Here is a 26427-nt window from a genome sequence, read left to right on the forward strand (position 1 = left end):
TTTTTGTGATCTATCTGGATTGGCATACAACCATTGGACGGGTTGTTTGGGCTGTGCACCCGAAGATAAGTATAGGATTTGTGCTGTTCCATTTTTTGTCTACTATATATATATGTATATATATATATATATATATATGTATATATATATATATATATATATATATATATATGTATGTATATATATATATATATATATATATATATATATATATATATATGTACATATATATATATAATTTTAAATTTATTTATTTAAAAACATTTATGTTAGATTTTTTTTCTTGATATAAAGAATAAAAAACTGGGAAAGTAACATGTCTTCATCACGTACCTGAAATATCAAAATGTAAACAATTTTTCATTACCTTTAAAATATATATTCATGCAGGAATATAATAGTTGAAGATTATAGAGCCATGTGCATGGAGTCTGTATAATACCCCACAAAGTTTTTGTGGAATTCATCAATGGCTTGAAGCTTTTGTATAGCATACTATAGATTATGCCAGTAATTCACATAGATTCAACAGAAAAACAGAAAAAAGGATATGTGCCTTGACATGAAATTAGTGGTGGAATATGGCTTCACAGCTTTTGTGGTGTCATAATAAAACTTGGATTTCAAAACTTGGACCCATAGCCATGGGTTTACAGCGACAGAGGAGCCAGAGAGGAGCGTCTGATTTCTCCTACTGCTGGACTGTTTAGAAGCATTTCACAATCATATTAAAAGGTGCACATTTCTTTCAGCAGTGCAGGGGTTTATCTGCTCAGTTGAGAGCTCTTGGAAGCTTTTCTGCATTAAGGTTCTCAGCTGTTCACTCTTGGCCACTCATCTCCTATATAATCTGGGCCCTGGCTAGCAATGATTGCCAGAAGATAGCTTGATAGCTTCATTGCTGCATGGTTAGAGATGGTGGATGGTGGTTGTTGTTTGAGAAGGAGTTTGGTGGATTTATCTGAGACTGTTGCCAGGTTTTGGGTGTGTGCTAATCCTTCTCCTTCTCCTAGTTTGCTTTTACCCCATGCTTCACTCCCCGGTGTCTTCTTCTGTTGTTTGTATGAGTATATTTGCATGATTGGTATTTTCCTTTATCCCTGTTTGTATTACCTTGTTAGTCTGGTTAGTGTATTATTGTACAATACTATTCCCCTCTTCCGTGGGTGGCAGAAGGGTACAGACTGAGGGCGGATTTATGAGCTAAGGGAAGGCACGTGGCCCCAGCGTCTTCACCATCAGAAGTAATCAGGAGAAAAGGGCGAGTTAGAACACCCCTAGCGTGAGGGACAGGGAAGGAGCCCCTGGTCCTAGGAAACCCATCAGAGTCGTAACACCCATTATATGGTCATGTCCTCGAGACCTAATCTGACGATTATCATGAAGTTGAGAGAGCTGAGTTGACAGAGTTGGAGGAAAGGTGCACTCATTGAACTTTATGACATTATCACAGACAATGTCACCTTATCATTTTATGCCTTCTTTACTTGTAATAATAGTTTCATAAAATCTTATTTTTCTTAATTTTTCTGGAACTCTAGATGAGCAAAGCTGGAAGAGACAACCCCGAAAAACTTGCAGCAGAAATAGCAGCCAAAAGTGGGCCTATAAACTTTAGTCAGGGGGGCTAAATACAAATGCATATCACAATTTTCAGGTAAATACAGTATTTTTAAAATATTTAGAAAATCGTGTATTATTTTCTATACACTTCACAAATACTTGCGACTTAGTGTTGGAATATCACATAAAATCTCAGTAAATTAAATTTACATTTGTGGTTGTAATGTGTACTTTATCAAGGCTCTGTAAATTCCTAGAAAACAGCCATGCTCCTTGCTGTAGGATGCTTTATCTTTAGTTTTTCTATTGCTTGGAAGTGTTGCTTGGAATGAGGAGAAGTGCCTCATAAGTGGACAAAGAAGTCCTTTTGTCTAATAAGATTAATTATAAAGTATTCATTTTTACTATTCAATTATGGAAAGGCTCCTGATAAAGGGCCCTAGTACTGTTCTAACATTGTTGTAAAGCAGGCACCACCTTGCATAAGCTCTGTACCAAGTCTATTCTGTCATAGGCATCTTCCACTTTTGTGACACAATACATTGTCATTAGATGTTAAAAAGCAATACCAGTTATGAATAACACATGTTTAGATTGGGGCTCCAGGATCTCCAAGTTGTGAGCTCCATGTTTTAGTTATATTTTTAAACTGACGCCTATAGTTAGATTCTCATTACTCACAGGTGGCCCGGGCAATCCAGGTTCTCCATCTTTACCATCCTTTCCTGGAGGACCGTCAATTCCTGAGCCAGAACCTGGCCTTCCAGGCAATCCTGGTGGTCCTTGTGGCCCAACTGGCCCTGGTAATCCAGGTAAGCACTTTAAAAGAAGAAAACATTCTTATTGAAACAAACAATGTATTTATATTGAATTTAAATACATTAAAACCAGATATATTTTGTACATCTACTACCCATACCCATAGAGCTTTGTATGTTTGGACATCTTATACTGTATTTGTTGCTATTGTATGTAATTGGAAACACTTCCTTCTCTGGGTGAATGGTTGTTCATTGGAACACAATCACAGGTAATGTTGTTCAGAAAATGCATGAGAAACTTTGCTTCTAGGGAGTATGCTGGAGTTAGCTGAGCATTCATTTAGACTCAAGATAATTTTAAGGCCACGTTCACACATTCAGTATTTGGTCAGTATTTACATCAGTATGAATGGTATAAGTTGAATGGAGCAGGTCAAATATGACCTTGGTCAGATGTGACATCATTTGAAGTGTGACATCTTTCAAGTGTAACATCAGAAATATACCAGAATGGTAACCCATGGTATATTCTCCTTCATGCTGTCATGCCCTGATCCATCGGCATTTATCCACAGTGTAGCGTGGCTAAAGGATGTCTAATCGATGGGAGATATGTGTCTTATAGATGGCTTGTTGCTGTGATGTAACCATGGCTACCTATATGTGTTTCAGGACCTGTGGTGATGTCACAACCACATGTCTGGTCATGTGATGGGTTCTGGGTGTGGTTAGACATATAAAAGAAAGCCTAATGCTTAACACAGGTAGGTATGTGTGGAGGTGAAACCCTCCTGAGTGTGTTACGGCTTCAGGACTGAGCCGGATGAACTGGACACTTGTTTTTCTTTACCTGAACCAAAGGCTATTTGTTTTCTGTTGTTTGCCACATGGTTTATGAAGCAATAAACCCAGTGAACTTTAAAGGAACACGTCTCCTGAGTGTCAGCCGTCGCAGCTGAGTGAGTGAAATCCCTACAATTGGTGGAGAATGCGGGCAGCGTTCCCAGCGGAGACGTGAGTTTATTTTGAATGTCCTGGGTCAAGGCTGTTGCAAGCCAGCAAGCATTGCCGGAGAAAATGGAGGACCTGCTGAAACAATTGGTCCAGATGCAGTCACAGCAGGAGAAAAGGCAGCAAGAGACCAACAGGCTGTTGATGCAGCAGATACAACAGAGCCAGCAGGAGCAACGGCAGCAGATGCAACAAAGCCAGCAGGAGCAACGGCAGCAGTTACAACAGAGCCAGCAGCAGATGCAGCAGAGCCAGCAGGAGCATCAGCAGCAGATGCAGCTTCTGGCAACTGCCATCCAGGGAAAGGCGAGCGCCCCAACCCCAGGTTTGGCTGATGACACCCACGTCCGGAAAACGGTAAGACGCGCATTGCAGAAAATGACTCCCGGGGATGATGTTGAGGCCTTCCTGACGGTGTTTGAGAGGGTCGCTGAGAGGGAAAAACTTCCGCCAGAGCAGTGGGCAGAGGTACTTGCGCCATACCTGACGGGAGAACCCCAGAAGGCGTACTATGATTTGACCTTGCAGGATGCCAAAGAGTATCACAAATTGAAAGCCGAGATTCTCGCACGTTTGGGGGTGACACTGACTGTCAGGGCACAGCGAGTTCACTCCTGGGGCTATCACCGGGACAAACCACCTCGTTCCTAAATGTTTGATCTTTTGCACCTGGTCCAGAAATGGCTGCAGCCAGAGTCCTCTGCGCCTGCACAGATGGTAGAACGGGTGATGATGGATCGGTTTGTCCATTCCCTCCCGAGGCCTATACAGTCTTGGGTTGCCCAGGGTGATCCCCAGAATGCCGACGAGCTGATCGGACTGGTTGAGAGATACCAAGGGTTGGAAGGCTCCTTCGGGAGGCAGCCCATGCCGTACTGGGGATCCCAGAAGGCAGCTGAGTCCCAAAAAGGGGTGGTGCGTCCAAGGTCACAAAGGGCGGGGGAGGTGGTGCCCAAGGTCCCCACGGGTGATATTATTTGTTGGAGGTGCCACAAGCCAGGACATATAGCTGCCCGTTGTTCCCAAACCACTGAGCAGATGGACTGCAGCATGGGACGCCGTTGTTCATACTATGCGTATCCAGCTTGCAGTGTGAACTCTCCGCCCAACGAGGGACCTCAAGCATGTCCCGTGAAGGTGAACGGTCAAGCAGTAACGGCACTGTTAGACTCGGGGAGCCTAGTGACCCTGGTGAGGGCCACTTTTCCTCTCCACCTGCTCCCGGGAAAGAAGGTCGGAGTGCGATGCATACATGGTGATGCAAAGGACTACCCTGTGGCCAGTGTGAACATTGAAACGACATGTGGCACGGAGTCCCACATAGTCGGCGTCGTTCAGGACTTGTTGCACCCTATAATTATTGGCCGGGATTTCTGTTTGTTTTGGGATTTGTGGGGGAAAGGTTCTGAGCTCCCTAGCAAGAGTAGGGAACCAGTGAACCCGGGAAGGGTGGTGCCACACCCAGAGTCAGACAGGTTTCCTTTTTGTGTCCTGGCTGGAGATGAGGAGGAAGTGTCCCCTGCATCTGACATTCTGGAGTTAGAGGTATCCGGTGAAAATTTTGGGACTGCCCAACATAGGGACCCCACTCTGAGGGAAGCCTTTAATAATGTCAGTTATTGACGGGGTGGTACAGGAGCCGGGGGCAGACACAAGATTTCCCCATTTTCTAATGAGCAGGGAGTTGTTGTACCGGGTCACGAAAATAAGGGAGGAGTTGGTAGAGCAGTTGGTAGTGCCGGGTCCATATAGACGGAAGGTGTTGGACATGGCCCATTCACACATCTTGGGTGGACACCTAGGGGTGGAAAAAACGCAGGAACGGGTTGTGCAGAGGTTCTATTGGCCTGGGTGTCACCGGGAAATAGTGAACTATTGCAGGTCCTGCCCTACATGTCAGCTAACTGCTCCCACTCCTCATTTCCGGAACCCCCTTGTGCCACTGCCCATTATTGAGGTGCCATTCGAGAGAATTGCCATGGACTTGGTCGGTCCCTTAGTTAAATCAGCCCGGGGCCATCAGTATATATTAGTCATCCTGGACTACGCCACACGCTATCCTGAAGCAATTCCCTTGAGAAATTCTTCTTCAAAGAGTATAGCTCGCGAGTTGGTCCATGTCTTTTCCCGGACAGGTCTGCCGAAGGAGATCCTGACTGACCAGGGGACTCCTTTCATGAGCAAGGTGATGAGGGAACTATGCAAAGCCCTGAAAATCTCCCAGTTGAGGACCTCGGTGTACCATCCCCAGTCAGATGGCCTTGTTGAGAGATTTAACAAGACACTGAAGAGCATGCTGAGAAAAGCTATAGAGAAAGACGGTAGAGACTGGGATTGTCTCTTACCCTATTTGATGTTTTCCATTCATGAAGTTCCACAGGCCTCCACAGGTTTCTCACCGTTTGAGCTTCTGTATGGCCGCCATCCACGAGGACTCCTGGATATAGCCAAGGAAACCTGGGAAGCCGAAGTCACGCCCCACAGAAGCGTCATTGAGCATGTGGCCCTGATGCAGCAGAGGATTGCAAAGGTGATGCCTATCGTGAAAGAACACCTTCTCCAAGCACAAGAAGCTCAGGCCAGGGTCTACAACCGGTCTGCAAGAGTGAGGCAATTCAATCCGGGAGACCGAGTTCTTGTGTTAGTTCCGACAGTGGAAAGCAAGTTCTTGGCCAAATGGCAAGGGCCATATGAGGTTGTCGAGAAACTTGGTGAAGTAAACTATAAAATTCACCAACCAGGAAGACGGAAACCATTCCAAGTATACCATGTCAACCTTATCAAGCCGTGGCAAGATAGAGAGCCGACAGTAACTCCATCGTTGTTAAGCAACCCAGAAGATGAGGTTGGAGCGGTTACTATAGCGGAGACGCTATTGGAGTCCCAGAAACAGCAATGCCGGGAGTTACTCCAGAAAAACAGGGACCTGTTTTCCGAGTTGCCTGGGTACACGAAGGTCATAGAGCATGAGGTCCTGACAGAGCCCCATGTGCGCGTGAACGTGAAGCCCTATAGAATTCCTGAGGCCCGTCGAGAAATAGTCTCCAAGGAAGTGGAGCGTATGTTGAAGCTTGGAGTCATTGAGGAATCCAAGAGCGGTTGGTCGAGCCCAATTGTCCTGGTCCCAAAACCTGATGGGGAGTGGAGATTTTGCAACGACTATAGGAAGTTGAATGAGGTCTCCAAGTTCGACGCATATCCCATGCCCCGAGTTGATGAGCTCATCGAAAGGCTTGGGCCCGCCAGGTACATAACCACCTTGGATTTGACGAAGGGGTATTGGCAGATCCCCATGGCACAGGAAGCCAAGGAGAAGACGGCGTTTTCTACACCAGATGGATGCTTCCAGTATGTCCGGATGCCATTTGGCCTACAGGGAGCTTCGGCCACCTTCCAAAGGGCTACGGATAGAGTCCTTGCACCCCACAAGGCATACGCTGCTGCGTACCTAGATGATATCGTCATCTTTAGCCCGGACTGGGAGAGTCATCTGGAGAAAGTCCAAGCGGTGTTTGATGCTATAAGAGAGGCCGGATTTACAATAAACCCGAAGAAGTGTGCATTGGGTAAAGAAGAAGCTAAGTACCTTGGATACATAGTGGGTCATGGAGAAATAAAACCCCAAATCAGTAAAGTGGAGGCAATTCAAACATGGCCAAAACCAGTTTCCAAGAAGCAAGTTAAAGCCTTCCTGGGAATCGTGGGATATTACAGGAGGTTCATCCCAAACTTCGCCACAATGGCGGCGCCTCTGACTGACCTGCTAAAAGGGACAAAATCAGTAATGGTTAAGTGGTCCGAAGAAACAGATTCAGCCTTCCAAGAAATGAAAGAGGCTTTATGTAAGCAACCCGTTCTGATGGCCCCAAACTTCAAGAAAGAGTTTATTCTTCAGACAGATGCCTCAGATGTTGGGGTGGGAGCAGTCCTTTCCCAAGAACTACATGGAGAGGAGCATCCTGTTCTCTATCTGAGTAGGAAGCTGTCCTCGTCTGAAAAGAACTACTCAGTCGTTGAAAAGGAGTGCTTGGCCATAAAATGGGCAGTCGACACATTACGGTACTATTTGCTGGGACGTAAATTTAGACTGATATCCGACCATGCCCCACTTAGGTGGATGAGGGAAACGAAGGGTAGAAATGCTAGGGTCACCCGTTGGTTCTTAGCCCTGCAGGACTTCTGTTTCCATGTGGAACATAGGGCCGGAAAGCTGCACGGTAATGCTGATGCCCTGTCAAGAATCCCTTGTCTAGTGGGAGAAAGTGCCAAGCCCCACGGCTTTAGGCAGAGTGGGGAGGTATGTAGCGTGGCTAAAGGATGTCTAATCGATGGGAGATATGTGTCTTATAGAAGGCTTGTTGCTGTGATGTAACCATGGCTACCTATATGTGTTTCAGGACCTGTGGTGATGTCACAACCACATGTCTGGTCATGTGATGGGTTCTGGGTGTGGTTAGACATATAAAAGAAAGCCTAATGCTTAACACAGGTAGGTATGTGTGGAGGTGAAACCCTCCTGAGTGTGTTACGGCTTCAGGACTGAGCCGGATGAACTGGACACTTGTTTTTCTTTACCTGAACCAAAGGCTATTTGTTTTCTGTTGTTTGCCACATGGTTTATGAAGCAATAAACCCAGTGAACTTTAAAGGAACACGTCTCCTGAGTGTCAGCCGTCGCAGCTGAGTGAGTGAAATCCCTACAACAGGTACGTCTGAACTATCTCTTAATCCAGAATACACACTGCACCCCAGAATCCCATGTACTCCGCTTCCTCTGTTCTAACTGGTACGTTACCCAGCTTTTCCACATTAACTTTCCCATACCTCAGCCTCTTGCAAACAATTTGGTACATTATCCAGCTTTTCCACATTGACTTTTCTTACTTCTGCTGCTAGCATTCACTTGGTACATTACCCAGCTTTTCCACATTGACTTTCCCATACCTCATCCTCTTGCAAACAATTTGGTACGTTACCCAGCTTTTCCACATTGACTTCTCTTACTTCTGCTGCTAGCATTCACTTGGTATGTCTTTCAACTAACCCCTGCTTTACCCCAATGTTATTTATGACCTTGTTTACTTTGGCTTGATCATATGCATCTGGTCCACTCTTAATTATGTGACCAAGATGAGCAAAGACCACTCCTCTCTTCTTAAGGTACCTTCACACTAAACGACGCTGCAGCGATCCAGACAACGATCCGGATCGCTGCAGCGTCGCTGTTTGGTCGCTGGAGAGCTGTCACACAGACCGCTCTCCAGCGACCAACGATGCCGGTAACCAGGGTAAACATCGGGTTACTAAGCGCAGGGCTGCGCTTAGTAACCCGATGTTTACCCTGGTTACCATCCTAAAAGTAAAAAAATCAAACGCTACATACTTACCTACCGCTGTCTGTCCCCGGCGCTTTGCTTCTCTGCTCTGGCTGTGAGCGCCGGGCAGCCGGAAAGCAGAGCAGTGACGTCACCGCTCTGCTTTCCGGCCGCTGTGCTCACAGCCAGAGCAGAGAAGCAAAGCGCCGGGGACAGACAGCGGTAGGTAAGTATGTAGCGTTTGTTTTTTTTACTTTTAGAATGGTAACCAGGGTAAACATCGGGTTACTAAGCGCGGCCCTGCGCTTAGTAACCCGATGTTTACCCTGGTTACCAGCGAAGACATCGCTGAATCGGTGTCACACACGCCGATTCAGCGATGTCAGCGGGAGAGCCAGAGACCAAAGAAAGGTCTGGCCCTCTAGCCCCGACCAACGACATCACAGCAGGATTCTGATCGCTGCTGCGTGTCAAACTAAACGATATCGCTAGCGAGGACGCTGCAACGTCACGGATTGCTAGCGATATCGTTTAGTGTGAAGGTTTAGACACATCTGAATGCACTTTATAGCAAATATATTGCCAACCATACGTCTGCAAGATGTCAGTCTGCAGAGTGCATCACATAAGTGCATCATAGAAGTGTGAGGAATTATGGAAGAATTAATCCAGAATTGAACCAGAAGGGTACTGAAGGGAACTGGATACATAGTCACTGTAAATAATGTTTCTGTTAGTTTTCACTCTACCCCTATAATCCTTCACTTTCTACTAATGCCCCTAAGCCCTACACCTAGTAAGGAACTGTCTATCTCACCCTCCATCCTCCCCATCCTTCTCACCTCCTCCTCAGAACTGTTCCTCGACATACAGTCCTCTGTCTCCAAACACAAACAGCCCTCTCATGCCCTCTCCTTCTCCCACCTGCTAACACTTTCTCTGCTCCTCATCACTGCTGGCGATATCTTTCCAAATCCTGGCCCTCTTCACCACATCCTCACAGTCATTTCTACCTCCCATCCACGCTCTATCACAAATTTCCGTAACCTCTCTAACCTTATACATATTTGCCCGGCCCCCACTTCCCCAGTGCCACTAACAGGAGCTCTATGCAACAAACTTTCCTGCGTCCATGATCTTTTCATTACTAACAAACTTTCCTTCCTCGCTATCACTGAAACCTGGCTCACCCCCTCTGACACAGCCTCTCCTGCTGCACTTTCACATGGTGGATTCCACCTTTCCCACACACCCGGCCCCATCAGCAAGCATGGCAGAGGAGTTTGTTTTCTCCTGTCAGATAACTGCTCCTTCTCCCACATCTCACTGCCACCCTCTGTTACCCTCACTTCCTTTGAGGTGCACTCTATGCGCATCTACTCCCCCACCAACCTCCAACTGACTGTCATTTACTGCCCTCCAGGGCCAGCCACCACCTTCTTTGACCACTTCACCACGTGGCTACTTCATTTCCTGTCTGATGACATCCCCACTATCATCGTTGGTGACTTCAACATCTCCATTGACACTTCCCTCTTTGGTGCTACTAAACTTCCATCTCTCACTTCCTCTTTCGGCCTTGCTCAATGCTCTTCTGCAGCCACTCACAAAGATGGCCACACAGTTGAACCTCATCTTCACCCACCCCTGCTCCCTATCTAACCTCTCTATCTCACCTCTACCTCTTTCTGACCACAACCTGCTTACATTCCTCTTCCCTCTCCCCTCCAGGTCCACAATCCCCACCCCACAAACTTGCACACCCTCGCAGAAATCTCAAATACATCAATCTACACTCACTCTTTGAATCTCTTCTCCCTCTCACAGACATATGTTCCTTACACAAAGCGGACGTCGCTGCTTCTTTGTATAACACCACAATAGCTGCAGCTCTTTAATCGGTCACCCCTCTCACACATACCATAGCTTGCAAAATCAACATACAACCCGGGCACACCAACCTGACCAAAGAACTGAGGCAGGCTTCCAGGATTGCTGAGCGGAGATGGAAAAGATCCCACTCCAACGAGGTCTTCACAGCATTTAAACAGTCTCTCACCAATTTCAAGACCACACTCGCTGCAGCAAAACAAACCTACTTCATCTCTCATATCTTCCCTGTCTCACAACCCTAAACAGCTATTCAACACTTTCAACTCTCTCCTCTGTCCCCAGCACCTCCTCCCTCTCCACTCATCTCAGCTGAAGACTTTGCCTCATTCTTCAAACAGAAGATTGACAACATCAGAGAAATCTTTGGCCTACAACCCACACAACCCCTATTCCTAACTACTCAGCTCTCCTCCTCCAAAACCAGCTTCTCCACCATTATAGAAAACCAACTTTCTGCCTTACTTTCAAGATCACATCTCACCACTTGTGCACTCGACCCGATTCCATCCTACTTCATCCCAAACCTCACCGCAGTCTTCATCCCAACTCGAACCCATCTCCAACCTATCAATAACAACTGGTGTTTTCCCCTCATGCTTCAAACATGCCTCAAGCACACCTATCTTCAAAAAGCCCTCTCTTGACCCATCCTCTGTTTCTAGCTATCACCCAAAATCATTTCTCCCCTTTGCCTCAAAACTACTGGAACATGTCCATTTTGAACTGTCCACCCACCTCTCTTCCTGCTCCATCTTCGACCGCTTACAATCTGGCTTCCGGCTGCATCACTCTGCTGAAACTGCCCTAACTAATGTCACCAATGACCTGCTGACTTCCAAAGCCAAATGACACTACTCTGTCCTCCTTGTCCTGGACCTGTCTTATGCCTTTGACACAGTGGACCACCAGAATTCATCATCTTTCCCCGTCTCACTCGACTCTCCCAACAAACCTATCCATTAAAGTAAATGGCTGCTCACTCTCCCCAGTCCCACAAGCTCATTGCCTCAGCATAATCCTTGACTGATCTCTCCTTCAAACTACATATCCAAGCCCTTTCTACTTCCTGCCAAATTCAACTCAAAAACATTTCCCGGATCCGTACATTCCTCCACCAAGAATCTGCAAAAACCCTAGTCCATGCCCTCATCTCTCGTCTTGACTACTGCAACCTCCTGCTGTGTGGCCTCCCCTCTAACACTCTCGCTCCCCTCCAATCTACCTTAAACTCTGCTACCTGACTAATCCACCTATACCCCCACTATTACCTGGCTTCTCCTCTCTGTCAATGCTCGGGGGCTCGTTGCCCGGATCGAACATATTGGAAAGCTCGGGTGCTTGACTCGAGCAACAAGCCCCAAGTAAGTCTATGGGAATCTTGAGCATTTTTACCACTGCTCCCCCCCCCCTACGGGGACTATAGAGTGACTATAAATTGTGGAAATCTTTGGGAACAGTGCTCAGATTAGCCACTGCACGACCAGCTCTATCCTCACCTACTGTATCCTCACCCATCCCTTGTACATTGTGAGCCCTCGCGGGCAGGGTCCTCTCTCATACTGTACCAGTTGTGACTTGTATTGTTCAAGATTATTGTACCCGTTTTTATTATGTACATCCCTCCTCACATGTAAAGCGCCATGGAATAAATGGCGCTGTAATAATAAATAATAATAAAATTACATGGGAACATCATGGGGAAGACCCAGGGAAGAATTTCTGATTTCCAGGTCACTGCTGTGAACAATGTTGTCAGAGTCTTATGCCACTTTTAGAGACTCACAATAAATATGTTAAGGAACATCTTTTCCACGGTAATGACTCATATAAAGGCAAAATAAATAACCAAAAACAAAAATGCTCCTTCACACCTTGGGCTATGATCACACGTAGCATTTTTGATGAGTTTCTCCACTTTTAACGTTGCTTTAAACCAAGACAAATGAATTCACTGGGAAATGTCATTATAATATTTTACAACCTTATCTGGTCATGTGGTGTGTGACACATCACCAGACATATCCTGCTTCAATTATGAAGTTGGGGCTCTGAAAGTCACAAAGCCTATTTTTATAGGGCCATCAGTCGTCCTTTACTATTCTTAAAGGACCAGCAGGCAGCGCTCACTATTCTTAAAGGGCCATCAGCTGGCTATGCTTTGTTGTTCCCATTATTAAATAGTGGGTCTCCTGTTGTGAATTCTGTTGTCGGGCTCCCTCCTGTGGTCATGAATGGTACTTCGGCTGGTTCTGTCCATGGACTTCCTCTGGTGGGTGTTTCTGAGTTTCCTTCCTCAGGTGACGAGGTTAATTCGTTAGCTGGGTGCTCTATTTAACTCCACTTAGATCTTTGCTCCATGCCACCTGTCAATGTTCCAGTATTGGTCTAGTTCACTCCTGGATCGTTCTTGTGACCTGTCTTCCCAGCAGAAGCTAAGTTCCAGCTTGTATTTCTTTGGTTTGCTATTTTTCTGTCCAGCTCGCAATTTTTATTGTTATCTTGCTTGCTGGAAGCTCTGGGACGCAGAGGGAGCGCCTCCGCACCGTGAGTGGGTGCGGAGGGTCTTTTTTTGCGCCCTCTGCGTGGTCTTTTTGTAGGTTTTTGTGCTGACTGCAAAGTAACCTTTCCTATCCTCGGTCTGTTCAGTAAGTCGGGCCTCACTTTGCTAAATCTATTTCATCTCTGTGTTTGTATTTTCATCTTCACTCACAGTCATTATATGTGGGGGGCTGCCTTTTCCTTTGGGGAATTTCTCTGAGGCAAGGTAGGCTTTATTTTTCTATCTTCAGGGCTAGCTAGTTCCTTAAGCTGTGCCGAGTTGCATAGGGAGCGTTAGGCGCAATCCACGGCTATTTCTAGTGTGTTTGATAGGATTAGGGATTGCGGTCAGCAGAGTTCCCACGTCCCAGAGCTCGTCCTTTATTATCAGAAACTATCAGGTCATTCCGTGTGCTCTTAACCACCAGGTCCATTATTGTCCTGACCACCAGGTCATAACAGTACAGGTGGCCCAAAGTACTAATGCATCTCAATAGAGGGATAAGAGAAGTTCTGAGACCATTTTTTTTTCTTTGCAGTGTGTTTTGTCTCTCTCTTCCCCTTTACCTCTGGGTGGTTCAGGACACTGGTGTAAACATGGACATTCAAGGTCTGTCCTCTTGGATGGATAATCTCACTACAAGGGTACAAAACATTCAAGATTTTGTGGTTCAGAATCCGATGTCAGAGCCTAGGATTCCAATTCCTGATTTGTTTTTTGGTGATAGATCTAAGTTCTTGAATTTCAAAAATAATTGTAAATTGTTTCTTGCCTTGAAACCTTGCTCCTCAGGTGACCCTGTTCAACAAGTAAAGATCATTATTTCTTTGTTACGTGGTGACCCTCAAGACTGGGCATTTTCCCTTGCGCCAGGAGATCCGGCATTGCGTGATGTTGATGCGTTTCTCCTGGCGCTTGGATTGCTTTATGACGAACCTAATTCAGTGGATCAGGCAGAGAAAATCTTGCTGGCTCTGTGTCAGGGTCAGGATGAAGCGGAGATATATTGTCAGAAGTTTAGAAAGTGGTCTGTGCTCACTCAGTGGAATGAATGTGCCCTGGCAGCAATCTTCAGAAAGGGTCTCTCTGAAGCCCTTAAGGATGTCATGGTGGGGTTTCCCATGCCTGCTGGTCTGAATGAGTCTATGTCCTTGGCCATTCAGATCGATCGACGCTTGCGTGAGCGTAAAGCTGTGCACCATTTGGCGGTACTATCTGAGCATGGGCCTGAGCCTATGCAATGTGATAGGACTTTGACCAGAGCTGAACGGCAAGAACACAGACGTCGGAATGGGCTATGTTTTTACTGTGGTGATTCCACTCATGCTATCTCCGATTGTCCTAAGCGCACTAAGCGGTTCGCTAGGTCTGCCACCATTGGTACGGTACAGTCTAAATTTCTATTGTCTGTTACTCTGATTTGCTCTTTGTCATCCTATTCTGTTATGGCATTTGTGGATTCAGGCGCTGCCCTGAATTTGATGGACTTGGAGTATGCTAGGCGCTGTGGTTTTTTCTTGGAGCCCTTGCAGTATCCTATTCCATTGAGAGGAATTGATGCTACGCCTTTGGCCAAAAATAACCCTCAGTACTGGACCCAATTGACCATGTGCATGGCTCCTGCACATCAGGAGGATATCCGCTTTCTGGTGTTGCATAATCTGCATGATGTGGTCGTTTTGGGGTTGCCATGGCTACAGGTTCATAATCCAGTATTGGACTGGAAATCTATGTCTGTGTCCAGCTGGGGTTGCCAGGGGGTACATGGTGATGTTCCATTTTTGTCTATTTCGTCTTCCACTCCTTCTGAAGTTCCAGAGTTTTTGTCGGATTATCGGGATGTATATGATGAGCCCAAAGCCAGTGCCCTACCTCCTCATAGGGATTGCGATTGTGCAATTAATTTGATTCCTGGTAGTAAGTTTCCTAAGGGCCGATTGTTCAATTTATCTGTGCCAGAACACGCCGCTATGCGGAGTTATATAAAGGAATCCTTGGAGAAAGGCCATATTCGCCCGTCGTCATCACCGTTAGGAGCAGGGTTCTTTTTTGTGGCCAAGAAGGATGGTTCTTTGAGACCTTGTATTGATTACCGCCTTCTCAATAAAATTACAGTCAAATTTCAGTATCCTTTGCCGTTGCTGTCTGATTTGTTTGCTCGTATTAAAGGGGCTAGTTGGATCACCAAGATAGATCTTCGAGGGGCGTATAATCTTGTGCGTATTAAACAAGGCGATGAATGGAAAACAGCATTTAATACGCCCGAGGGCCATTTTGAGTACCTGGTTATGCCATTCGGGCTTTCCAATGCTCCATCAGTATTTCAGTCCTTTATGCATGACATCTTCCGAGAGTACCTGGATAAATTCCTGATTGTGTATTTGGATGATATTTTGGTCTTTTCGGATGATTGGGAGTCTCATTTGAAGCAGGTCAGAATGGTGTTCCAGGTCCTTCGTGCGAATTCCTTGTTTGTGAAGGGGTCAAAGTGTCTCTTTGGAGTTCAGAAGGTTTCATTTTTGGGGTTCATTTTTTCCCCTTCTACTATCGAGATGGACCCTGTTAAAGTCCAGGCCATTTACGATTGGACTCAGCCGACATCTGTGAAGAGCCTGCAAAAGTTCCTGGGCTTTGCTAATTTTTATCGGCGCTTCATCGCTAATTTTTCTACTGTTGCTAAACCGTTGACTGATTTGACCAAGAAGGGTGCTGATGTGGTCAATTGGTCTTCTGCAGCTGTAGAGGCTTTTCAGGAGTTGAAGCGTCGTTTTTCTTCTGTGTTGTGCCAGCCAGATGTTTCGCTTCCGTTTCAGGTTGAGGTTGATGCTTCTGAGATTGGAGCAGGGGCTGTTTTGTCGCAAAAAAGTTCTGATGGCTCGGTGATGAAGCCATGTGCTTTCTTTTCTAGAAAGTTTTCGCCTGCTGAGCGTAACTATGATGTAGGTAATCGTGAGTTGTTGGCCATGAAGTGGGCATTCGAGGAGTGGCGTCATTGGCTGGAAGGAGCCAAGCATCGCGTGGTGGTCTTGACAGATCACAAGAATTTGACTTATCTTGAGTCTGCCAAACGGTTGAATCCGAGACAGGCTCGATGGTCGTTATTTTTCTCCCGTTTTGATTTTGTGGTTTCGTACCTTCCGGGCTCTAAGAATGTGAAGGCTGATGCCCTGTCAAGGAGTTTTGTGCCTGACTCTCCGGGTGTTCCTGAGCCGACGGGTATTCTCAAAGAGGGGGTAATTTTGTCTGCCATCTCCCCTGATTTCAGGCTGATAGACCTGACCGTTGCCCAGCGGAGAAACTGTTTGTCCCTGATAGATGGACTAGTAGAGTTATCTCTGAGATTCATTGTTCAGTGTTGGCTGGGCATCCTGGAATCTTTGGTACCAGAGATTTGGTGGCTAGATCCTTCTGGTGGCCGTCTTTGTCATGGGATGTGCGTTCTTTTGTGCAGTCCTGTGGGACTTGTGCTCGGGCTAAGCCCTGCTGTTCTCGTGCCAGTGGGTTGCTTTTGCCCTTGCCGGTCCCGAAGAGGCCCTGGACGCATATTTCTATGGATTTTATTTTGGATCTCCCCGTCTCTCAAAAGATGTCGGTCATTTGGGTGGTTTGTGATCGCTTTTCTAAGATGGTCCATTTGGTACCTTTGTCTAAATTGCCTTCCTCCTCTGATTTGGTGCCATTATTTTTCCAGCATGTGGTTCGTTTACATGGTATCCTGGAGAACATCGTTTCTGACAGAGGTTCCAAGTTTGTTTTGAGGTTTTTGGCGATCCTTTTGTGCTAGGATGGGCATTGATTTGTCTTTCTCCTCGGCTTTCCATCCTCAGACAAATGGCCAAACCGAACGAACTAATCAAACTTTGGAAACATATCTGAGATGCTTTGTTTCTGCTGATCAGGATGATTGGGTGTCCTTTTTGCCGTTGGCTGAGTTCGCCCTTAATAATCGGGCCAGCTCGGCTACTTTGGTTTCGCCGTTTTTCTGCAATTCTGGTTTCCATCCTCGTTTCTCTTCAGGGCAGGTTGAGTCTTCGGACTGTCCTGGTGTAGATACTGTGGTGGATAGGTTGCAGCAGATTTGGACTCATGTGGTGGACAATTTGACATTGTCCCAGGAGAAGGCTCAACGTTTCGCTAAACGCCGGCGCTGTGTGGGTCCCCGACTTCGTGTTGGGGATTTGGTTTGGTTGTCGTCTCGTTATGTTCCTATGAAGGTTTCCTCTCCTAAGTTTAAGCCTCATTTCATTGGTCCGTATAAGATTTCTGAGGTTATCAATCCTGTGTCATTTCGTTTGGCCCTTCCTGCTTCTTTTGCCATCCATAATGTGTTCCATAGGTCGTTATTGCGGAGATACGTGGCGCCTGTGGTTCCATCCGTTGATCCTCCTGCCCCGGTGTTGGTTGAGGGGGAGTTGGAGTATGTGGTGGAGAAGATTTTAGATTCTCGTGTTTCGAGACGGAAACTCCAGTACCTGGTCAAGTGGAAGGGTTATGGTCAGGAAGATAATTCCTGGGTTTTTGCCTCTGATGTTAATGCTGCTGATCTGGTTCGTGCCTTTCATTTGGCTCATCCTGGTCGGCCTGGGGGCTCTGGTGAAGGTTCGGTGACCCCTCCTCAAGGGGGGGGGGTACTGTTGTGAATTCTGTTGTCGGGCTCCCTCCTGTGGTCATGGATGGTACTTCGGCTGGTTCTGTCCATGGACTTCCTCTGGTGGGTGTTTCTGAGTTTCCTTCCTCAGGTGATGAGGTTAATTCGTTAGCTGGCTGCTCTATTTAACTCCACTTAGATCTTTGCTCCATGCCACCTGTCAATGTTCCAGTATTGGTCTAGTTCACTCCTGGATCGTTCTTGTGACCTGTCTTCCCAGCAGAAGCTAAGTTCCAGCTTGTATTTCTTTGGTTTGCTATTTTTCTGTCCAGCTCGCTATTTTTATTGTTGTCTTGCTTGCTGGAAGCTCTGGGACGCAGAGGGAGCGCCTCCGCACCGTGAGTCGGTACGGAGGGTCTTTTTTTTGCGCCCTCTGCGTGGTCTTTTTGTAGGTTTTTGTGCTGACCGCAAAGTAACATTTCCTATCCTCGGTCTGTTCAGTAAGTCGGGCCTCACTTTGCTAAATCTATTTCATCTCTGTGTTTGTATTTTCATCTTTACTCACAGTCATTATATGTGGGGGGCTGCCTTTTCCTTTGGGGAATTTCTCTGAGGCAAGGTAGGCTTTATTTTTCTATCTTGGGGGCTAGCTAGTTCCTTAGGCTGTGCCGAGTTGCATAGGGAGCGTTAGGCGCAATCCACGGCTATTTCTAGTGTGTTTGATAGGATTAGGGATTGCGGTCAGCAGAGTTCCCACGTCCCAGAGCTCGTCCTTTATTATCAGAAACTATCAGGTCATTCCGTGTGCTCTTAACCATCAGGTCCATTATTGTCCTGACCACCAGGTCATAACAGTCTCCTATACGGTTATTGCATATGCAGTGAGTGGCAGGGCTGCCCAAAATTTGGACCCACCCCAATACCCCTTTGAAGAGACGTAGAGAAGGGCCTCCAGAGAGCAATGCTCCCATTATTAAAAAGTTGATACTCCCAAAAAATTTGCCTATGCAGAGAATTCAACATCTGCCCCAAATGTGGATACACCCCAATAACCCATTGAACAAACGTGCAGGAGTGCCACCTGAAAGCAATGTTCCCATTACTAGAAAGTTGGTACTACCATACTGTTTGCCTATACACTAGATTGCATTGTTTAGGCTGAAGTCTTGTTAGTGGCGAATTGCAGTGTTGAGGCTGAAGACCCTGCATTAGAGAATTGCAGTTTTGAGGCTGAAGACCGGGCAGTGGCGAATTGCAGTGTTGAGGCTGAAGACCCAGCAGTGGCGAATTGCAGTGTTGAGGCTGAAGACCCGGCAGTGGCGAATTGCAGTGTTGAGGCTGAAGACCCGGCAGTGGCGAATTGCAGTGTTGAGGCTGAAGATCCGGCAATGGCGAATTGTAGTTTTGAGGCTGAAGACCCGGCATTAGCGAATAGCAGTGTTGAAGCTGAAGACCCTGCATTGGAGAATTGCAGTGTTGAGGCTGAAGACCCTGCATTGGTGAATTGCAGTTTTGAGGCTCAAGACCGGGCAGTTGAAACTTGCAGTGTTGAGGCTGAAGACCTGGCAGTGGAGAATTGCAATTTTGAAGCTGAAGAACCCACAGTCAATTGCAGTGTTGAGGCTGAAGACCCGGGAGTGGAGAATTGCAATATTGAAGCTGAAGAACCTGAAGTCAATTGCAGTGTTGATGCTGAAGATCCGGCAGTGGAGAATTGCAATATTGAAGCTAAAGAACCTGCAGTGGAGAATTTCAATGTTGAAGCAGAAGAAACGTGCAGTGGAGAACTGCATTGTTGAGGCTGAAGAATCTGCAATGGAGAATTGCAATGTTCATGCTTTCCTGTTTGAAAGGGTTGCCGTGAGGGAGAAACCCCTGCCAGAGCAGTGGGCACAGGTAGTGATGCCATACTTGACGGTGGAACCCCAGAAAGCATACTATGATTTAAAAAAAGAAGGAATGTCCAGCTTCACCGAATCCGTAAAAAAGAACTTTCTTTATTTACAAACTTTAAACATGGAGGATACAGACTTCAGCACGAACCATATGGGTAAGAATCTCAACGCGTTTCTGGAGACTAAGCTCCCTTAATCATGACCATTCGGTGAAGCTGGACATTCCTTCTTTTTTTTGACTTTACACGCCTGGACACAGCGGGTCTGTGCTCCCGAAGATTGGTTTATGCATCACGGGTGAGCTGGCTTATTTTTCCTCTTTCCATACTATGATTTAGCTTTGCAGGAAGCTAAAGAGTATGGCAAGCTAAAACATAGAGATTCTTGCACGCTTGGGGGTAACAAGGACTCCAAGGGCCTAGCGGGTTCACCATTGGGCGTATCACCAGGACAAACCATCGCGCTCCCAAATGTTTGACCTGGTGCACCTGGTCTAGAAGTGGCTGCAGCTAGGACACTCTATGCCTGCCCAGACGGTAGAACGGGTGGTGATGGACCGGTTTGTGCACTCCCTGCCAAGGCCCTTATAGACTTGGGATTGCCAAGGGTGATCCCCAGAATGTTGATCAACTGGTCGAGAAATACATGGGAATGAAAGGTTCCAGGGGAAAACAGCCCACTCCATACTGGGGGTCCCAACAGGAGGCAAATGCCCAAAAGGATGTGGGTCTCCCCTACTGTTTGTCTATGCAGTGAATGCTTGAGCTGGCCCAAATGTGGATGTAGCTCAATACCCCTTGGAAGAGACGTGGAGGAGGGCATCATAAAACAATTTTCCCATTATTGTGAAGTGGGTCTCCCATACTGTTCACCTATTCAGTAAATGAAAGGTCTGACAAAAATTTGGCGCCCCCTGTCACGATAATGCCAAAGAATGTCATATTGTGAGGTTAGTTTCAGAAGGAAGACTTTCTGCACACTCTCACAATGCAGCTGCGACCCCCTTGTTCTTCTTCTTCCCCCTCTGCATTCCTCCATCCAAAAGGCAAAGCTTGAGCACAGATACTGTGTAACTTGAACCTAGTGTGTGAGCAGGGTGTGGCTTTAAACTGCAGGTGACCAATCCTGCAAAGCCACTAGTGGTCCTTTCCCTCTCACTCAGGAATTCTTTTGTCTGAAACCTTGGAAAAATGAAAAGAACTAGCCTCAATGCATATCATTAACCAGCCCTTTAGTGATGTCACAAGCTGAGAAGTATAAGACAATATACTCTTAGCCCAGCCTTCAGTCTTGGCCCGGGAAGCAGCTAACAGCTCTTCAAGCTGTTTCCATGCATCTGGATGTATTTATCCTCCTAAGCCACAGGCCAGCCAAGATGATATCATGACATAACCTGTGTGTTTTTCTTCCGTTAAACCTATTTTATTTTGTAAGCTGTAATGTATATATGAATCGTCTCCTTTCTAATATCTTTTTATATTTTATAAACACTGCCTAATTTTGAATGGAGTAAAATATTTAATAGCTAGCTTGTCTCTTCTGCTCTATACGACTGTGCGTCCTCTGAAGTGAATTGCACTACTGATTTTGGTTGGCTTCAGACCCGTTTAATCGGAGCTGGTGGCAGCATACCTTGTTCTGTGCAATTGGGAATCTTTGCAGCGATGGCTGCGTTGATTATTATTGTTTCCGCCTGTGTGGGAGTAGTTATATAGCCCTCGCTGCAGCATGTCCAATAGCCAGTACATAGCAGGCAGCCTTTCTGGCCACTAATTACCCTAGGTGCAGTACCTAATCTGACCTGAGAGGCGCCAGAAAGCTGCAAATTCCAAACCAGAACTGGGAAGTGGGATATAGATAAACCCTGAGGAAGGTACTCGCAGAAACACGCGTTGGGGTGGAAGGGAGTTGTGCGGGCATGTGTGGCTTGATAATCTGCTTCATTATGTATACTTTTCAAACTTGTATTTAACAGTACTCTGTAAAATGCCCATGCTATTGGTCTAATATGACCTTATTACCATAGGCTCTATCTGCGCTTATATTCTTGCTACTATAACATGGGTGTTAGATAGAAGCAGTGCTACCTATGTCCCTGCCTGTCTTTTTGTTTGTGCTGGATTCTGGCATGGGGAAGTTCACACTTGCTGTTTTTCTTACCTGTTAATATTAATAAAGTATTTTTGCACATTTCTATATTTGGACTTTTTGACTGCTTTTTGTTGTACGCTTTATTCCAAGTTAATATGCAGTTGGTCGGATATGGTCCTATCCATTCATATATTACTTTTGGTATCTGCTATATAATTGTCTAAGGGTCATTTCCGTCTGTCTGTCTGTCACAGATATTTATTGGTCGCGGTCTCTGTCTGTCATGGAAATCCAAGTCGCTGATTGGTCATGGCAAACCGCCCACGACCATTGCCACGACCAATCAGCAACGGGCACAGTCCAGCGGCAATATGGCCGCTCCTTCCTTCCCGCAGTCAGTGCCCGCTCCATACTCCCCTCCAGTCAGCCCTCACATAGGGTTAATGGCAACGTTAATGGACCGCGTTATGCTGCGGTGTAACGCACTCTATTAATGCAGCTATTAACCCTGTGTGACCAACTTTTTACTATTGATGCTGCGTATGCAGCATCAATAGTAAAAAAATCTAATGCTACAAATAATAATAATAATTAAAAAAAAACACGTTATTCTCACCCTCCGACGTCGCGTTGTCCTCGGCAGTGCAAGCGGCAAGTTCCAGTGCAAAGGATGCTATGCAAGAAGGACCTTCAATGACGTCACGGTCATGTGACCGCGATGTCATCACAGGTCCTGCGCTCATACCAGCCCTGGGACCGGAAGCTTCTGCATGCACTGCACACAGGCACAATGACTACAAGGGGCTCTTCGGAGGGTAAGTATATGTTTATTTTTTATTTTAAGTCTGTTTTAACCTGTTACATACGTGGCTGGGCAATATACTACATGACTGGCCAATATACTATGTGACTGTGTAGTATACTATGTGACTGAGCAGTATACTACGTGGCTCTGTGCTGTATACTACGTGGCTCTGTGCTGTATACTACGTCGCTGTGCAATATACTACGTGGCTGGGCAATATACTACGTGCCTGGGCAATATATTATGTGACTGGGCAATATACTACGTGACTGGGCAGTATACTATGTGACTGGGCAGTATACTACATGACTGGGCAATATACTACGTGACTGGGCAATATACTACGTGACTGGGCAATATACTATGTGGCTGAGCAATATACTATGCCACTGGGCAATATACTATGTCGCTCGGCAATATACTACGTAGCTGGGCAATATAGTACGTGACTGGGCAATATACTACGTGGCTGGGCAATATACTACGTGGCTGGGTAATATACTACGTGACTGGGCAATATACTACGTGGCTGGGCAATATACTATGTGGCTGGGCAATATACTAGGTGGCTGGGCAATATACTATGTGGTTGGGCAATATACTACGTCACTGGGCAATATACTGCGTGGCTGGGCAATATACTACGTAGCTGGGCAATATACTATGTGCCTGGGCAATATACTATGTGGCTGGGCAATATACTACGTGGCTGGGCAATATACTTTGTGGCTGGGCAATATACTATGTGCCTGGGCAATATACTATGTGCCTGGGCAATATACTTTGTGGCTGGGCAATATACTACATCTATGGGCAATATACTACATAGCTGGGCAATATAGTACGTGACTGGGCAATATACTACATGACTGGGCAATATACTACATGGCTGGGCAATATACTACGTGGCTGGGCAATATACTATGTGGCTGGGCAATATACTACGTGGTTGAGCAATATACTACGTGGTTGAGCAATATACTCCGTGGGCTGTGCAATATACTACGTGGACATGCATATTCTAGAATACCCGATGCGTTAGAATAGGGCCACCATCTAGTTTACATATAATAGGGGAATGAAATTGATGTCACTATAGACTGGTTATGTATTCCAATTGTCTGTGTTCAAAAACTTTGCACTCCTTGTGAGAGTACCCCACGCCTCAAGGCAAGTGCGATGGGAGGGTCTGAGAAAACTCCCAGAACTTTGCCAGTGTTCCCCTGCCTCTGCTGGATTAGAGTTGTGTCTCTCTCGCCTGTACTCCTTGGTTGTCCAACGAATTGTAACCTCTGCCGCCAGAGTTTTCAGATGGGAATTTTTTGAATAATTCCGCAACAAAGGCCCTCTGATACTGCCCCAGTAGTAGACCTGTCTGCCTCTGGAATAAAAGATGGAAAGTTCTCCTTGTGGCGTGGATCTAGAAGTGTCACCAACCAGTAATGACTGTCACCCAAAATTTTGAGAATGCGAGGGTCACGGGAAAGGCAGCGTAAAATAAACTCAGCCATGCATGTCAGACTGCTAACAGGCATGACTTCAGTGTCCTCACCAAGAGGATGACTGACCATGCTCTCCTCCTCCTACCTGTCCTTAGGCCATCCACGCTGAACAGACGGTATGACAGTTGTGCTTACAGTACCGTCTACAACGCATTAAACTAGCTCCTGTTCTTCCTCCTCCTCTTCCTCATTGTCACCCAATCCACGTTGGGATGAGATGAGGCTGGGCTGTGTGTAATCACCCTGTATGGTTCCTTGCTCCATCTCATTGTGCTCCGCCTGCAATGCATCCTCTTTGATTGTGAGCAGAGAGCATTTCAGAACACAGAGAAGCGGGATGGTGATGCTAATTATGGCGTCATCGCCGCTCACCATCTTTTTGGATCCCTCAAAGTTTTGGAGGATGGTACATATGTCTGACATCCATGTCCAATTCTGAGGTCTTATGTGTGGAGTCTAAACTGAACACCGACGGCCTTGTTGATGCTGGGAGTCAACAACTGCCCTCTTCTGCTCACAAATCCTTTCCAACATCTGCAGTGTAGAGTTCCAATGTGTGGTGACATTATACACCAGTCAGTGAGCAAATGCTGCTGAAGCACGGCAAGGAAATATAAAATCTCAGAAACAGATACCATAATAGTAGTCCTCGGAAACAATCCAGAAAAACTACCGTATATACTCGAGTATAAACCGACCCGAGTATAAGCCGACCCCCCTAATTTTGCCACAAAAAACTGGGAAAACTTATTGACTCGAGTATAAGCCTAGGGTGGAAATGCAGCATTTACCGGTGAATTTCAAAAATAAAAATAGATCATTATTTCCCCATAGCTGTGCCATACAGTGCTCTGCACCGTTCATATTTCCCCATAGCTGTGCCATATACGGTGCTCTGCACCGTTCATTGTGCCCCATAGATGTGCCATATACGGTGCTCTGCACCGTTCACTGTGCCCCATAGATGTGCCATATACGGTGCTCTGCACCGTTCACTGTGCCCCATAGATGTGCTATATACGGTGCTCTGCACCGTTCACTGTGCCCCATAGATGTGCCATATACGGTGCTCTGCACCGTTCATTGTGCCCCATAGCTGTGCCATATACGGTGCTCTGCACCGTTCACTGTGCCCCATAGATGCTCCACATAAATCTCTGCCGCCGCCGCTGCTGCTGCTGCAATAAAAAAAAAAAAACACATACTCACCTCCCTTGATTGCAGCTCCCCGCGTCCGGTCGTGGCGCCTCCATCTTCCCGGCGTCTCTGCTCTGACTGATCAGGCAGAGGGCGCCGCGCACACTATATGCGTCATCGCGCCCTCTGCCTGAACAGTCAGAGCGCAGACGCCGGGAAGATGGAGGCGCCGGCCGGGAAGATGGAGCGACGCTCGGCGGCTGGAACGAGGACAGGTGAATATGCTATACTTACCTAGTTCTGGCGATCCTCGCGCTGTCCCTCTGCCTGGTCTTCGGTGCCGCAGCTTCTTTCTCTATCAGCGGTCACCGGCACCGCTGATTAAAGGAATGAATAGGCGGCTCCACCACTATGGGAGGTGGAGCCGCTTATTCATTTCTGTAATGAGCGGTCCCACGTGACTGCTGAAGAGGGGAAGAAGCTGCAGCACAGAAGACCGTGGGACGGCAGGGACAGCGCGAGGATCGCTGGGACTAGGTAAGTATGCCTCAGCGCCGTCTCCCCCTCACCCGCCGACCCTGCCACCCACCTTGACTCGAGTATAAGCCGAGAGGGGCACTTTCAGCCCAAAATTTTGGGCTGAAAATCTCGGCTTATACTCGAGTATATACGGTACTTGGGATAATACCCTGTGATGCTTCCCAGCATCATCAAAAACATAATTTGAAGCATACAGTCACACAAAAAAGAGGGGGGTACTAAAAACAAATATATTTTATTTTGTTACAGATAGAAAGTTTACCATAAATTACAATTACATAAAAGTCAAGGTTCAGTTATCAATAACAGCGCAATTTGAGTATAAGGTATAGATGCACCCATATAAAAATGTGTAGCACCACAGAATAAGATCATGGGTATAGCGGTAAAAGGAAGGAGGTCAACACAGCCATTCTTTCAAAGATAAAGTGCCAGTGCATAGTATCCAAAATAGTTGTAGTCTCCTTACTACTACATCAGTATAGGGAGATACACATCCCACAAATCCAGATTGGTCAAAGACCGCATAGCAAGAGACCCCCTTATATACAAAAGACCAGGGTTTCCATCATATAATCTTACCCATATCTTTCTCCATAGGTGCACACACGCGCCCCTAGCACGACAAGGGCAGCAGAAGCTGTAGATGGCTTTCTAAAATGGGCACACAGGTGGCGTAGTTTGACAAGCAGATCCAGCAGCTTTGGGTAGGTTTTGAGAAAACACTGAACCACGAGGTTAAGCACATGGGCCAGGAATGGTATGTGTGTAAGCTCTCCTAGCCTCA

The 26427-nt window shown here is 46.5% G+C and overlaps 1 protein-coding gene across 2 annotated transcripts in view; it reads right to left on the minus strand.

Annotated features, from left to right (window-relative positions):
• COL15A1 (collagen type XV alpha 1 chain) overlaps positions 1 to 26427 on the minus strand; it is a 1189398-nt gene that overhangs the window by 603784 nt on the left and 559187 nt on the right. For both annotated transcript variants that reach the window (XM_069730463.1, XM_069730464.1), the window contains exon 13: positions 2245 to 2382. In XM_069730463.1, coding sequence (XP_069586564.1) covers positions 2245 to 2382 — 138 coding nt within the window. The remainder of the gene's footprint in view (positions 1 to 2244; positions 2383 to 26427) is intronic.

This window comes from Ranitomeya imitator, chromosome 6 (assembly GCF_032444005.1).
Source record: "Ranitomeya imitator isolate aRanImi1 chromosome 6, aRanImi1.pri, whole genome shotgun sequence".
Classification (NCBI taxonomy): domain Eukaryota; kingdom Metazoa; phylum Chordata; class Amphibia; order Anura; family Dendrobatidae; genus Ranitomeya; species Ranitomeya imitator.